The sequence below is a fragment of the Falco cherrug genome, chromosome 19, assembly GCF_023634085.1.
Source record: "Falco cherrug isolate bFalChe1 chromosome 19, bFalChe1.pri, whole genome shotgun sequence".
Classification (NCBI taxonomy): Eukaryota; Metazoa; Chordata; class Aves; order Falconiformes; family Falconidae; genus Falco; species Falco cherrug.
In genome coordinates this window covers 5,425,246-5,439,433 of record NC_073715.1, presented here as the reverse complement: position 1 = coordinate 5,439,433, position 14,188 = coordinate 5,425,246, and the positions used below count along the sequence as shown (strand labels likewise).

Below are 14,188 nucleotides of genomic sequence, written 5' to 3'. Positions count from 1 at the left end.
CCTTGCATGCAAAGGGCATTACCAGGGCAGACATCTCCCCCCCACCCCCCCCCCCTCCAAAAAGTGGTACTGGGTTCCTGAAGACTTATTATTATTATTATTATCATATTTGACTTTGTACACTCTCTGTAACCATTTCTACCTCATTTTGCAACATATTGTACATGAAAGTATTTAATTCATGTCTTATTAATGTCTGAAAAAAAAAAAAAAAGAAATGCTTTTGAACTGTAATGGTCTACCTCAAGAAATGCTGTATTTTAAAAAGAAAAGTATTACACAGTATTAAAGAGTATTAAAAACGCCCGGCTGAGAGCCTGTGCTGCCCCCCCCCCCCCCCCCCGGATTTTTTAGCCCCCCAGGGTGGTCTCTGGGGGGTGTTGCAGGGGATAAGGGGGGACATGGGGGGATCCTGTGGGGAAGGGGTGTTGGGAGGGGGTGTTATGGGGGCGCATTGCAGCCAGGGAAAAGGCAGAGCCTCAGCTCCCCCCCCCAAACGCATTAGGGGTGATGGGGGTCCAGGTGTGCCCCCTCCCCTCATTAAGGATGGGGGTCTAGGTGTGCCCCTTCCCCTTGTTAGAGGTGAGGGGGGGCTGGGTGAGCCCCATCTCTCGTTAGGGATGATGGGGGATCCAGGTGTGCTCCCTCTCATTAGGGGTGATGGGGGTCTAGGTGAGCCCCCTCCTCTCATTAAAGGGGGGCCCAGTTGATCCCCATCTCATTGGGGGTGATGGGGTCTAGGTGTGCCCACCCCCTCATTAAGGGGGGGTCCAGGTGAGCCCCATCCCCTCATTAAGGGGGAGCCCAGGTGAGCCCCATCCCTCATTAGGGATGGGGGGCTCTAGGGGTGCCCCTCCCCTCATTAAGGGGGGGGGTCCAGGTGAGCCCCATCCATCATTAGGGGTGGGGGGCTCAGGCATGGCCCCTCCCTCGGTGGGGCAGAGGCACGGGGAGGGGCTGCCTGGGTGCAGTGGGCACTGAGGGCTCCCTGAGGAGGGGGCTCCCCCAGGGCCTGGGGGGGGGTCCCCCAGGTTTGGTGGCAGCTGCTGCTGCTGTGGACCCATCCAACACCTGCAGGTACGAGGGGTGGCCGGGGGGCAGCTGTGGGTGCGGGGAGGGGGCTGGGGGTGTGGGGGAGGGGGCTGCCTGCGCTGCCAGCTTTGCTCGGGGCTGGCTGGGGTTTGGTGCCGGGTGGATTTTGTCCCTTGGGTTGAAGTTTTGATTTTTTAAAGCTGAATTATTTGCACTGAGCGCTGCCGCCATCGTCGTCATCGGTGTCGACCCCGTGTCATGTGTGTCCCCCATCCCCACCCCCCATTTATTTCTCAGTTTTTCTAACTGCCCAATTACAGAGTATTCATTTACCTGTGGCATCCTCAGCCCCATTTCTGTTTGTTTTTTGTTTTTTTGGTTTTTGTTTTTTATGCGCATGAGGTTCATAGGCTTGGACTATTTTTTTATCTTGAATTAGTTCAGTTAATTGGTTCCCTGCGTCTGGGGAAATTTGGGAGTCACAGGAGCGATGCTGAGTCAGCGGGGAGGTGCTTTGCTCCAGTTGGGTGACAATTTTGTATCTTGAAATGAGTTAATTCAGTTAATTGCTTCCCCTGCGGCCGGGGAAATTTGGGAACCGTCGGCGCGATGCCGAGCGAGATTCCTTGTTCCTTTGGGACCAGCTTCGGCATCGCTGCGGGCACGCGATGGGGGAACCCTTGGGATGCCCACGATGCCAGCACTGCCACCCTGCTCTCCGTGCTGCGCCTTTCCCCGGTGCCGTGGGGTGGTTTTCCGTGTCGGTGTCCCGGGAATGTTCCCGGCAATCCGAGCTGCACCGCAGGCACGGATCAGCGTGTCTGCTCGACGCCTGGGCTCTGCCGTGCCGATGCCGCGGGGATGGATTCTTCACCCTTTACTGCTGCGGTTAAGGGGAGTAAGGGGAAAAGCTCCCAGCCAGGAGCTGCTTGCTTCCTTGCTTTCCCAAGCCTCATCCAGGTTAATAAATGATCCCCCCTCCCCCCCGCCTGCTGCTGCCCCCCAGCTTCTGCCTCCACACCCAGCCTGGGCGTTAAGCTCATTGGCAATATCGGGGTGCAGCCCGGAGGAGCACCCAGCATCCCAGAGCAGAAATAACTGTGGCGATGAGTGTGGTGGCTTCGGGGTGTCTCAGTGGGTGGGAGGTTGGGGAATTGGGTGCCGGACCCCCCGTCTGGGAGGGGACCTGGTGGCATCCCTGGCCAGTGGATGGGAAGTGCCTTTGTGCTGGAGCATCCCGGAACGATGCGGCAGCTCCGGCCTTTTCTTGGGACCCCTGAGGTTACGGCGCTATAAATAAATTACTTGGTGGATGGGCTGTGGAGTCAGGAGTAGGGAAAATGGGAGGAAGGCTCCCTCCTCCTCCTCGTCCTCCTCTTCCTCCTCCTCTTCCTCCTCCTCGTCCTCCTCTTCCTCCTCCTCGTCCTCCTCTTCCTCCTCCTCGTCCTCCTCTTCCTCCTCCTCCTCCTCCTCTTCCTCCTCCAGCGAAGGGAGGCTCCCTTCCACCCACTTCAAGGGATGCAGAGCATCCCAGCTCCTAAACCTTGCGGATGCTCTTTGTGCCTTTGCTTTGTCCGACCCCGGGGTGAGCGTTGGAGTTCACCCCCAGTGTGGGCAGCACCGGCTCAGTGTTGGCTTTGGGGGGCTCCCCCAAGCTCCCCCCACCCTGCCCTGGGGTGGTGGGACACGCATCAGGATTTCCTCCTGCCCCTGGGCTGGTCCATCTGTCCTGGCTGCGTTTTCCTCCTATGGAGACCTGAGGAATGGTCCCAGCATCCTCCCCAAACGATGCTCCCAGATCTTTTGGCGATGGCGTTGGTACCCGAATCTGGCATCCTTAGGGAAAAATTTTCCTGGCATCAGCGCAAAATGGAATGTTACAGGGATGGGGTTGGCAAAGACCACCTGGTGCTGGGTCTTCCTCGCTGCTTCTCCCGTCGGACGCGGGGAAGGAGCCCCCCTTCCCGTGGTGGCAGGAGGGGAGAGCAGGAACGGTTTGTGTAAATCACTTTCTGTAGCAAGATTCACCAGGGGTGTTGAGGAAAAAGGGGTCTCATCTGAGAAGCCCCCAGGCCAGGTTGACTTTGGTGTTTTCATGCAGAATTGGTTCGTTTTGGGGTTTAGTTGCAGCTCCCCACCCCGGGGATTTACGGGGGAACCCGGGCAGCTCTGAACCCGTTTGTGCCGCAGTTCGGCTCCCAGCAAGGCAGAAATTCCTGCAAAACCCTCCTGTGGGTGCTGTGGGGTCAGAGCGGGGGGCTGAGAGCCCGGCGCGGGGGAGAAGGACCCCTCCCCACCCCAGCCCCCACCCCAGCAAGGCGGCGTTTGCTCGGTGGGTCTGGGGCTCTGCAGCCGCAGTTTCCCATCTTCTCCCAAAGGATCTGTGCAGACCCCTTCCCCCCATCCCCGTTAGCCATCCTGGGGAGGTGGGATGTGCTGGGGAGCTGCGGTGCTGCCGGTTTCCATCCCCGGAGCAGGGCTGCCCCATCACAGGTGACTTGGGGTCCCAAAATCCTCGTCGTGGGGGCACTGGGATGCCCGGCAGCTTTGGGGAAGCTGGGAGAGGACAACAGAGGATGGAGACCCGGAGTTGGGAGCCTGTGTAAACCTCCTGGACCGGGAATTGCTCCTGTTCTTTGGTCCTGGCTGCTTCCTACACCCCCCCGACCCGAGCCCCCCGCCATGCTGGGGCTTTTTGGGGGAGATCTGGGGAAATCCCAGCTTTATTTGGATTAAAAAGCGGGTGCGCTGGCGGTGCGTGGCTGCATTGCCACCTCGTGGTTATGGGGTCCTCACCCGATCCCTGAGCAAAATCCACTCTGCTCCGTGGATCTGGGGAGGGGGGAGGAAAAGGGAGATTCCCAGTGGGATGCGTGGGTGGCCTGTGCCCTTCCCTGGGGAGGGAAAGGGGAGCTGCTGCCGCTGCTTGGGGGCCTTTGGGAGATGGGAAGAGGGTGGTGGGGATGTCCCTGGGGGGCAGCAGCTGTGTCCCATCCTAGGGGGGGCTGGCAGGGAGGTGGGGACGGTGGGTGCTGAGCCTGGGGAAGCCGGGTCCTGGAGGGACCTGGGGAAACCGGGTGACCCGTGGGAGGGAGGGATGGATGTCACTGCCAACGGTGAACGAAGGCACCCTGAGGCTGAATTTCCAGCCCTTTGGTTTGGCTCTGCTGGTATCTGAGGACCCATCTGGTCTGTCCCCATGTCCCCCCCTCCCCCCCATGCATTTGGTGTCCCAGCGGGCTGTTTGGGAGGGTGCTGAGCTGGGGCACAGTGCTGTGGCCAGGAGATGCTCAGCCCTGGGGGGTTGTGACATGGGACAATGCGCCAGGGAACAGGGCGTCCCTAGAACACACTGGCTTGTGAGGTCAGACTGGGGGGTGGGGGTGGGTGGGGGAGCTGCATTCCTGGGTCACCCTGTGGTCGAGGAGCACCCAAGCGATGCTGGCACCTGTGGGACTCATCCTGCTCTTGCTGGCGGTGGGCGGCCGGTGTGACGACACGGTGGCAGCCAACGTGGGCCATCACACCATGAGCCGCATCGCCGAGCTGCTGTCTCCCTCTGAGTGCCGCCAGCTCCAGCAGCAGCTCATGGAGCCGGACGAGGACCTGGGGAAGTGGGAGCTGGAGCGACTTTCCGAGAAGAACAACCCCATCCATCCCAACCGCCACCGCCGGGACCTCCGCAACTCTGGGGGATGCTCAGAGGTCCTGCGGGACTGGCTGAGGACCATGGGAGAGGTGACAACCTGGGACCGGCTGGCCCGTTGCCTCCGCCAAATCGGGCGCCCCGATATCGCCCGGGAACTGGGGAAGAACCTGAACCAGGACAGGAGCTTGGAGCTGCGGAAGAACGTGGAGGAGTACAGCCGCACCGTGCGGCACCTCACCTCCTCCCTGCTGCTGGAGGGGGGGCAAGACGGAGCATTGCGGGGCAAGAGGACCCCGGCTGGGGGGGTGGGGGGCCTGCACTTCCAGAGGCGGCTGCCCCCCCCCTACACCCGCAGCCTCCTGGGCTGGGTCCGCCCCGTGGTCTCGGGGGTCCTGGGGGGCTTCCTCGCCTCCATCGTCTTCGCCGTGGTCACGGTGTACTCCTGTCGCTGGATGCTGGGCTCGGATGCCGCCTGAAATGGGGGTTCACCCCACCCGGAGCATCCCCCAGAAGCTGCCGGAGGGAAGAGGAGACCCAGGAAAGGCTCGTGGAGGGGCCGAGATCCAGACCCCAACCCCGGGGGTTCTGGGCAGGGGTGGCCGGAATGGCCGGGCAATTCCCAGGAATCTGTCGTCTTGGAAGTTAAAATCTGTTCCAACAGTCTCTGATGTTTCCAAAGCCAAAGGTCCTCATGACGTTTGTACAAACGCTTCCTGCAAAGACATGGAGGGGGCTTTGCTCCGTCTTGGAGGAGGGGGCTTTGCTCCGTCTTGGAGGAGGGGGCTTTGCTCCGTCTTGGAGGCTGGGTTTGGAAATGTAGGGAGGTAGGAAAGAGTTTCAAATCCGCTGTACCCACGGAAGAGCATCACTGATGTCCCCCCAGCATCGCCGACGTCCCTGCTTGTCACAGGATGCCACAGTGCCCAATGACAGGGACAGAGCTGGGCAGAGCTCCCTTGGCCATGGGGGTCTTGTCCCCCTCGTCCCCTCCCCGGGCAGGGAGGGGACAAAACCTCTCTGCTGGCTTATTTCTGCAAAGCCAGCACCTGGGGTTAATTATTTATGGGGGCGAGGTTAATTGTAACACTGGTGATCAGATTTGGCGTTGGGGCTGCTTGGAGCGGTCCTGGCCGATGACCTTGGCTTTCCCCAAGCCGGGAGCTGGGTGTCCGAGGAGCCCTCCCAGCTGGGGGTGGTCTGGGGGCTTCGCTCCCTCCTTGCTCTGCCTCTGGGTTTGGGGGGTTTCCTCCTTTTTTTTTTTTTTTTTTTTTAAGGCAAGGAATTCCTGTGAAGTAACTAAACCCCCCAGGCTGTGCGGTCCAGCCAGGCTCGGATGGGCTTTGTGTGGCTGATGGAGCTGGGAAGGGCAGGATGCGACCGGTGGGAAAAGTGCAAATAGCCCAAGGTTTGCCCTCGGTGGCTTTTTACAGGGGCAATGGTCCTAAACCCACCGATGCTGGAGGTCCCCGGGCGATGCTGCCAGGTCCCCGGTGCGCCCGGGGTGGGGGGATCCCCAGGCTCCCCCCGCAGCATCTCCCTGCTGCCCAGACCGAACCAGCACCACGGAACGGGCTGGGCCAGACCCAAAGTGCTTTGGATCTGATTATCACCATCTGTAATTAGAATGAAACCCTCTATTTTATATCAAGAGATGCCTTGCATCGATCCAGCCAGCTGGCCAGCACGCAAATCTTGGAGGAGAAAGGGGTGGACACCCCGAGTGCAGCTTTAAGACAAGCAAAATGCTTAACTAGTTCTGGAATAATTTTTTTTTTTTTTTTTTTGAACTGAAATTGCACCCACCACCCTTAGCACGGGTCCCTGAAGCCCCAGCACCGCCGGTTCCCGGCACAGGGATGCTCCTCTCGGGGCGGTGGGATGGCGGGGGTCCGAGCATGGAGGATGCTGTAGAGCTGTAAGCGACGGCGGCGTTTACTCTGGAGCGGAAGGAGGGATGATCCCTCCCGATGGCCGACGGTGCTGCGCGGGGGCTGCAGGTCGCCCAGGAGTGGCGTTTGTGGGGGGAGGGGGGGTAATGCGAGAAGCACGAGTGGAGCCAGGGTGGCAGAATATGGCCCCTAATGTGATTTAATAATAATACGCCCCGCTGGGCTGCTAGGGGTTTTGGGGCACGTTGGATGCCGTGCCTCTTGGCCCCCCAGACGAGGAGCCCGGGTGCTCCTCCAGGGCTGGGGGGGGGGGGTCCAGGTGTCAGCTCAGCCCGGCTTTGCAAAGCCCCCGCACGAATCCTGCCCCCGTGACGGGTCCCTGCTCCAGAAGGGATGAGCTAAGCGGGGGTGGGGGGGGGTGGGGTGGGGCGGTGGAATTCCGGGGATGTAGGGAGGGTGGTGGGTGCTGGGCGAAGGGAAGAGAACGACAGGGAAGCCAGGAGAAGTTGTTAAACCAGGATGGCCGTGGACCTCTTTATTGCAAATTCCAAAGTAAAAAGATGTACAGTACAAAGGAAAGTTCAGACATGGAACCGCCAGCCCGCTCGTTCACCGCGGTCCTCCTCCCTCCCTCCCCCGGCCAGCTTCATCCTCCTCCTCCTCCTCCTCCTCCTCTCTTCAGCTCAACCAGAACAGAGAATAAACCCAAGGAGTAGAAGTACAACAGGGAGTAAACCCCAGCGTTGGGACAGGGTCGTGCAAAGGGATGAGGCAGCTCCGGCTCCGCCAGTGGTTGGAGTCCGGCTGCTTCGGGACTTGGCGCAGTATTTTGCTCCCCCCCCCTCCCCCCCCAAGTGTCCAGGGCTGCCTGCGAGTCTCAGTTCGTTACACTCGGTTGCAATTAAAGCCTCACAACACCCCTGTGAGGTAGGGAACGAGCCACCCCCTTTACCGATGAGTAGAAGCGGGAAGGGAGCCACTCGCTGTAGGAGACACCCTGGTGCAAAATTACAACATGCAGCAAACTGGCAAAGGGGCAAGGATTTATCTTTTTTTTTTCTTTCTTTTTTTCCCCCTTTAATTTTACTCGTTTGAAAAGAAAAAAAAAAAAAAATCCGACCCGTGTTGTCATCTTTGTGCAACGCATTGACCCGGTGAGGTGCGGGATGGTGCAACCACGCTCTGTGTCCTGCGGTGGCTCAGCCGAGCGATAAATGTTGAATACAAACGTGAATTTTATTGGATTTATTGATTCAAAATTGGACCAAAAGGCAAATAGGAAAAAATAATTTGAAGGCGAGAGCTCAGCCGGTTTGCCTTGCGTCAGCTTCGGGTTGAATCCTGCCCTCCAGCGAGGCTGAGCTGGTGCCTGGGGCTCGCACCCTGCTCAGCTCTTTGGCTCGAAACTGGGAGAAGCTGGATGGGATGATGGGCTGGGGGTGGGGGTCACCAGCCGCCGGCTGCAGCCCCCATCTAGGGCCCCTCAGCCCCCCCTGAGCTGCAGGACCCTGCACTCGTGCCCCAAGCTGGGGCAAGGTCCGCGCTGAGCTTGTCACCGCACAGGGGACCCCGCTGGGTCCGTCTCAATCCTGGAGAGAGGGAGCAGGGACGTGACGCTGGGGGTCTCGCAGCGCCAGACCTAAGCAAAGGGGCATGGGGGGGGACGACACACGACCCCCGGGGACCCCCAGCGGTGCCCGCACACGGGAGCTGCTGGCTCCCGGCTGCAGCGGTGCTGAGCCCGCAGGGCCAAGGGCTGGTGGCCACGGGGGGAGGGCTCGCTGGCGACTCTAGATCGGCTCTGGCTCATCATTTGAGGGCGAGGGGGGCTGCAGGGCTCAGCACCGCAGGATGAAGCCCCCCCCGCCCTTGCTAGAGCAGGTGCAGCGGCAGCGGTGGCATCCCCCACATGGGGAGCAAGGCGGGCACCCCCCCACCCCCACGGTATCGGTTCCCACGGCCCCCCCGGGCTGAGCCGTGCCCACCGGGACCCAGCACCACGACACGCACCTTCCAGCAGCTTCTCCTGCACCCCCTGACCAAACCACGCCACCAGCACCCTGACGGATGGGGGGAGGGGGAGGAGAAGGCGACCACTCAAATAACCGGGACACCAAGACAACCTTCCCTTGTACAGTGAAAAGGGTAACGTTTATTTTATTTTTCTTTTGGCTTATAGTAACGTAATTGTTAATCATGTTGGGTAAGATCATTATGAGCCACCATGCAATTTCTAATACACTAATCTTCACTATTGATCTTTTACAGCTTTAACTTTTTTTTTTTTTTTTTTTTTTTGCGGCAGAAAAAAGAATTCAAACTCGGGTGTGGCCTCTAACATCATGGTTTTCTTTGAGTTTTTGTTCGACGTTGGCTTCTAGATTTTAAAAAAAGGGCAAGAGGAAAAGTGAACAAAGCAGCTGGAGTCGGTACTTCTCACCCTTCCCCTTCGCCCTTGGAAGAAGACGGTTGCAAATTAACCCAAAAGGGAGGATTTTTGAAGTGGGGGAGGGAAGAGAGCTATGTGTAGTCTTGATTTTTTTTTTTTGGCTATGCCTTTTGGATGGACGCCACCACCCCTGCTTTATTCCCACAACCCGGAATCCCGACGGTAAAACCCGCGCACGCGTTCGACTTGATGGTCCCTCACTGACCACCGGTTCCTCCTGGCCTTGGCTTCACCCTGGGAAGATGTACAGAAGCACAGACCCCACCGCTTCCAGCACCCCGGAGCCTCCTGATGGGAATTCTCTGCTCCGGGGAGGAAACTCCGAGAGAGAAACCCCCAACCCCACGAAACGGCTCTTGGAGCCCAAGGACCGATGGCCAACGAAGGGTTGAAGAAACTCGTTTCCTCTCGGCGATGCCCAGCGGCAACGCCACCAGCCTCCGGCCCTTCAGACAGATCTAAGTTAAAAAAAAAAATAAACCTAGACGGCGTTTGAAGGGACTTTTTATTTTAAAGTCATCGAGAAGCTTCATGAAATGGCCAGCGCGAACGCTAAACGTACCAAGCGTCACCTACGAGTCAAGAGCCCAGCTTCAGAACAATTAGGAAGTTTAGCCAAATCTTGCATAGAAGTGGTCAACTTATTGCACATCGGAACGCAAAAAATATATACTTTCGCTGTTGCAAAGATAATTTGCAATAAAGCTTTTATTTTGTTTTAAAATCTAGGGGGGGATGGGGGGGGGTTAAGGGTTGTTAAGGGTTTTGTTTGTTTTTGTTTTTTTTTTTTTCTTTGGGGACGTTTACTGGCTATCTAAAGTCTAAGGAAAACAGAAAAATATTAAAAAAATAAAAATAAACATGGACAATGGCATAAGCCAGAAGCCATTCTATTATTTTTTGTAGTTCTTTGTATTTACAAAAAGGCATGCCGATAAAATAAAATGATATATTACAGTATTTATAATATTCTCTTAAAAAGTTCAACCACACTTTTCAGCTAGTTTTTTTTTCTTTTTTTTTCTCTTTTTTTTTTGTGCTGTTTACAATGTAGCCTGTACATATGTATGTCGTGTTTGGTTGGTTGGTGTTTTTTTTTTTTTGTTTTTTTTTTTTATGTTGTTACTATACATCATCTCCTAGGAGCAACTTGGGGCAAGAGGTTTCCTCGCTCGTGGTCCTGGGCGCAGCCGAACTGCTCCGCTGTGGTGGCGATGGCTAAGCTGCGCGGCGAGGATGCCGGCCGTGGCACAGATGGCTGCTGGATGGCTTTCCTGCTTGGCTATGTGGGTTTATTTTTCTATTTGAAGGGATTCCTGGAATTTTCCGGGTTGGGAGGTTTAGGCAACCCCGAGATTCATCCTGCCATCGCGCTCTGTTGTCTTGGTTTGTCTTGTGTTTTTTTTCCCACTCTGGATTTGGTCCACACTTAAACCACGGTGGCACCAACCCCTCGCTTCTCCTTCCAACTTTTTTTTTGGGGGAAAACCAGCCGTGCTGCTGTCCTACCCTCGAGAATTCCCACCCTGAAGGCATAAACCCCCCCTGCCCCCCCATCTCAACCATCATGATCCATGATGACACCACATGATCCATGAGGACACCACAAAAGAGGAGCTGGGGATGGCGGAGTCTGGGCATCGAGGAAAAGAAACCGGCGTGGATTTGGCTTGGGTGTTTACCCGGCGTTATTTTTCCCGCTGCAGCGAGACTAGGCAAGAGGTAGCTCGGATTCCTACCCAACCTGCGGGGCTGCTGGAGTCGCCGCTGGATGAAAGCGTAAGGAATGGGAAGAAGGTGAAGGCACCCGACAGCTGGCTCCCCCCCCCTTCTGCTTAAACCCCCTCGTGGCTACGGAAGCCCGAAATCCCGCGGAGCTGCAAAGCGAAAAAAAGAAACAACCTGGGACCAAAGGGAGGAAGGATTCCAGTTGGGAAAGCCCACCCGCAGCTCTGCATCCCGCCCGGAGCAGGAAGCCCAAGGGGTGTGGGACCACTGCGAGTCACATCCCCGTCCCCCAGCCCCGCTGGTGGCATCGCTTGGGGTAAGCTCCCCCCATTTCTACCGGTAGAAATAACACGCTTCCTTTTTTTTGAGCATTTATCTCTTTTAAAAAAAAATAAATAAAATAATAGTGTCTACGCTGCAGGATGGAGGCTGAACAATAACTAATATTAATGATAAATATTGCAGGATACAAACGAACTGAGTGGTAGTTAAGCCCTAGATTTTGGTTTTACAGTGACAAGAGTACAACAAGCCATTCTCAAGTTGTTTGTTTTTTTTTTTATCACCTCCCCTTGGATGAGGTCCAGAGCAGCATTTCAGTTTTGTTAAATATTTCAGTGTGCAAAAAAGATGGCTGTATGGAGAAGGAAAAAAAAATATCAATTGTAATAATTGTTAAACATACACACACAATTATTTCATTGAGTTGTCAGGGGTTTTTTGGGTGTTTTTTGGTGTTTTCTCCTACTGGCGGGTCTATGAAAGATCGCTACAAAGGGGACGTACCGGTGAAGGGCACGATTCTGGTGACAAGTTTCTCTCCCGATACAGTGTAAGGTGGAGCGCCTCGAATTTATGGCTTAACACACCGCGGTGGACAGATTCTGGAGTGTCTGGTGGGTCGAATGGTTCCTCATGCATGGTTCTGGTGACGGCATGCCATCATGCAAATCGCTTCGATGCACTAACGAGCGCTTTTGGTGGGGGGAAGCAGCCCGAGCTGCCTCCAGGCTGAAGGTACCCACTTACCCCATCTCCCAAACCAAGTAAAGCCCATGTAGAAAGTCGAATGCAGGTAATAAATCTCAAAGAAACTATGACAATTAAATGGCATGGGCTAAATGGGTGGTTTGTTTCTTTTTTCCTTTTTTTTGTTTGTTTTGTTGTTTCACTTGCTTTAACTTTTTTCTTTTTTTTTTTCTCTTTTTTTTTTTTTTTTTTTGGCTGCTTAACTAAATGCAAATCTAGTTTTGCATGAACAAACCCTGTAACATTGTGACTTCTGGGTTTTCTCTCGATAATAATCAACAAAATGGGAAAATAAAATCCATTTTTTGGCTGCTTTGGAAAATACATGAATCCCAGCAGCGGGTTTTGTTTCTCTGTGTGTGTCTGTGTGTGTGTGTGTGTGTTTTTTATTTTGCTTGTTTGTCCTAAGTTGCATTGACTGATGTGGAACATGCAGTATCCACCTGCCCAAACAATAGAAAAATCCATTTTTTTTCCTTTTTTTTGTGTGTTTAAATGTTTGTTTACAAGGGTCCTTTAAACAGGTGGTAGGTCACTGCTTTAGATGCAACGCTGTCACACGGGAAGCAGACTATGTTTGGTATAAGATCTTCAGGTAAGTGTCTCCACAGCTGTTCTGTATTGATAATATTTCAGGAAGTCTGTAAACAATCTTTTTCACTTGCAAATATTTTAATTTGTACAATTCTATTAATTTTTGTCTCAACACTTGGATTCCCTGACATCTTTTTGTCTTTTGGCTCTTTCTCGTCTTCCTTCCTCCGCCCGCTGCTGTTTCTCCTTCTCGGGTTTGGTAACGCTGTCGTACGACGGGAGGGACGCCGTAGATGGGGTGCCTTCTTTTTTCTCCCTGTTTGCTCCTCCGTTTTCCAGTTTTGTGGAGACAGGCCTGCGGCTAATAAAGCCCCGTCTTGCTAAACGAGCCCTGTAAGCCCTCTGGATAACCACGGCTGAAACTTCTTCCTGCTTACGGCGGAGCGTGGTTGTGATGGGCTCATAAGACACTTTGGAAGGGTTGGATGCCACAAATCTTTCCTCCATCTGCTGCCTCAGGATATCCAGCTCTCCGCTGTCCCCCAGGACACGTTTGGTGAAGGCAAAGAGGATGTCCAAACAGTGGATCCTGTCTCCACTGACCATAGGCAGGTCCATGGCGATGAGTTCGATGGTGTTGGGTTTTGGGACGCGGAGAGGATGTTCCAAAGCATCGGCAAAGTCTGCGAGCTTGCTGTACTCTATGAACTGCGTGGCATCGGGGTCGAACTTCTCCCAGATCTCGTAGAAGGTCTCAAAGTCGTCCTCGCTCAGCGGATCCGCGCTCTCCTCCGTCGCCACGCTGAAGTTCTCCAGGATGATGGCAATGTACATGTTGACCACGATCAGGAAGGAGATGATGATGTAACTCACAAAGAAAAATATCCCCACCGAAGGGTTCCCGCAATCCCCCTTAAAACCACTCCCCGGGTGCTCCTTGTCTAGGTCGCAGTCTGGAGGCCGGTTGAGGATGGGCAGCAGCAGGCCATCCCACCCTGCCGACGTGGTGATCTGGAACAAGCAGATCATGCTGTTGCCAAAGGTCTCAAAATTGAACATATCATCTATGCCAGCCTCATGCTTGACGTAGGCAAAGTTTGACATGCCAAAGATGGAGAAGATGAACATGACCAAGAAGAGCAAGAGGCCGATGTTGAACAAGGCAGGCAAGGACATCATTAAGGCAAAAAGCAAGGTGCGGATCCCTTTGGCTCCTTTGATCAAACGCAGGATACGCCCAATGCGAGCCAGTCGGATGACTCGGAAGAGAGTGGGTGACACGAAATACTTCTCAATGATTTCAGCCAGGAACATTCCTAAAGAAGAAGAGAAGGAACAAGTGTGACAATGGAGACGCGCAGCCTGCTGCTGCTCCTGAGCCTAGTCAAGGGACCGGACACGCGGAACACCTTGGCCAGATTCCCAAAGGGGGGGGTCTGCGATGAAGTGGCCTCACCTTCAGGCAACCAGGTCTTAGCTAGGTGCTCTGGCTCCTTCCAGGGTTCTCCCAGACGGAGAGGGAGAGAGGTACAGCTGCAGAGTGGTTCATTCCACCCAGGTAAGGATGGATGAGATCCTTGGATGTGCCTAGCTCTCAGTGCCTAACTCTGCCATGGGAGTCAGGCTATGGATTCTACTCAGAAGGTGCTAAAAACCCGTGTAAGATACGTCTTACTTCAAGCAGCAAACCTGGATCTGAATTTTAGGCTGCAGGACACTCTCCAGATGTTGGTGCTCTGTCAGTATGCCTGGGCAGAGCTGTGCGCAGCCAAGCTCTTAGGGTGACCCTGCTGTAGTTGTGAGGTTTTGCGTATTTTACAGATTAGACGCTAAAAAAACCACCAACCTGTTGGAGGAAACCGATTGATTCAACATTCA

At 54.9% G+C, this 14,188-nt stretch overlaps 1 protein-coding gene across 8 annotated transcripts in view; it reads right to left on the bottom strand.

The window, feature by feature from the left end:
• Positions 1–9,506: 9,506 nt before the first annotated feature.
• The window catches only part of SCN8A (sodium voltage-gated channel alpha subunit 8), a 64,612-nt gene continuing 59,930 nt past the window's right edge, over positions 9,507–14,188 (bottom strand). For all 8 annotated transcript variants that reach the window (XM_055696410.1, XM_055696413.1, XM_055696409.1 and 5 more), the window contains one exon: positions 9,507–13,626. In XM_055696410.1, coding sequence (XP_055552385.1) covers positions 12,479–13,626 — 1,148 coding nt within the window. In that variant the 3' untranslated portion in view covers positions 9,507–12,478. The remainder of the gene's footprint in view (positions 13,627–14,188) is intronic.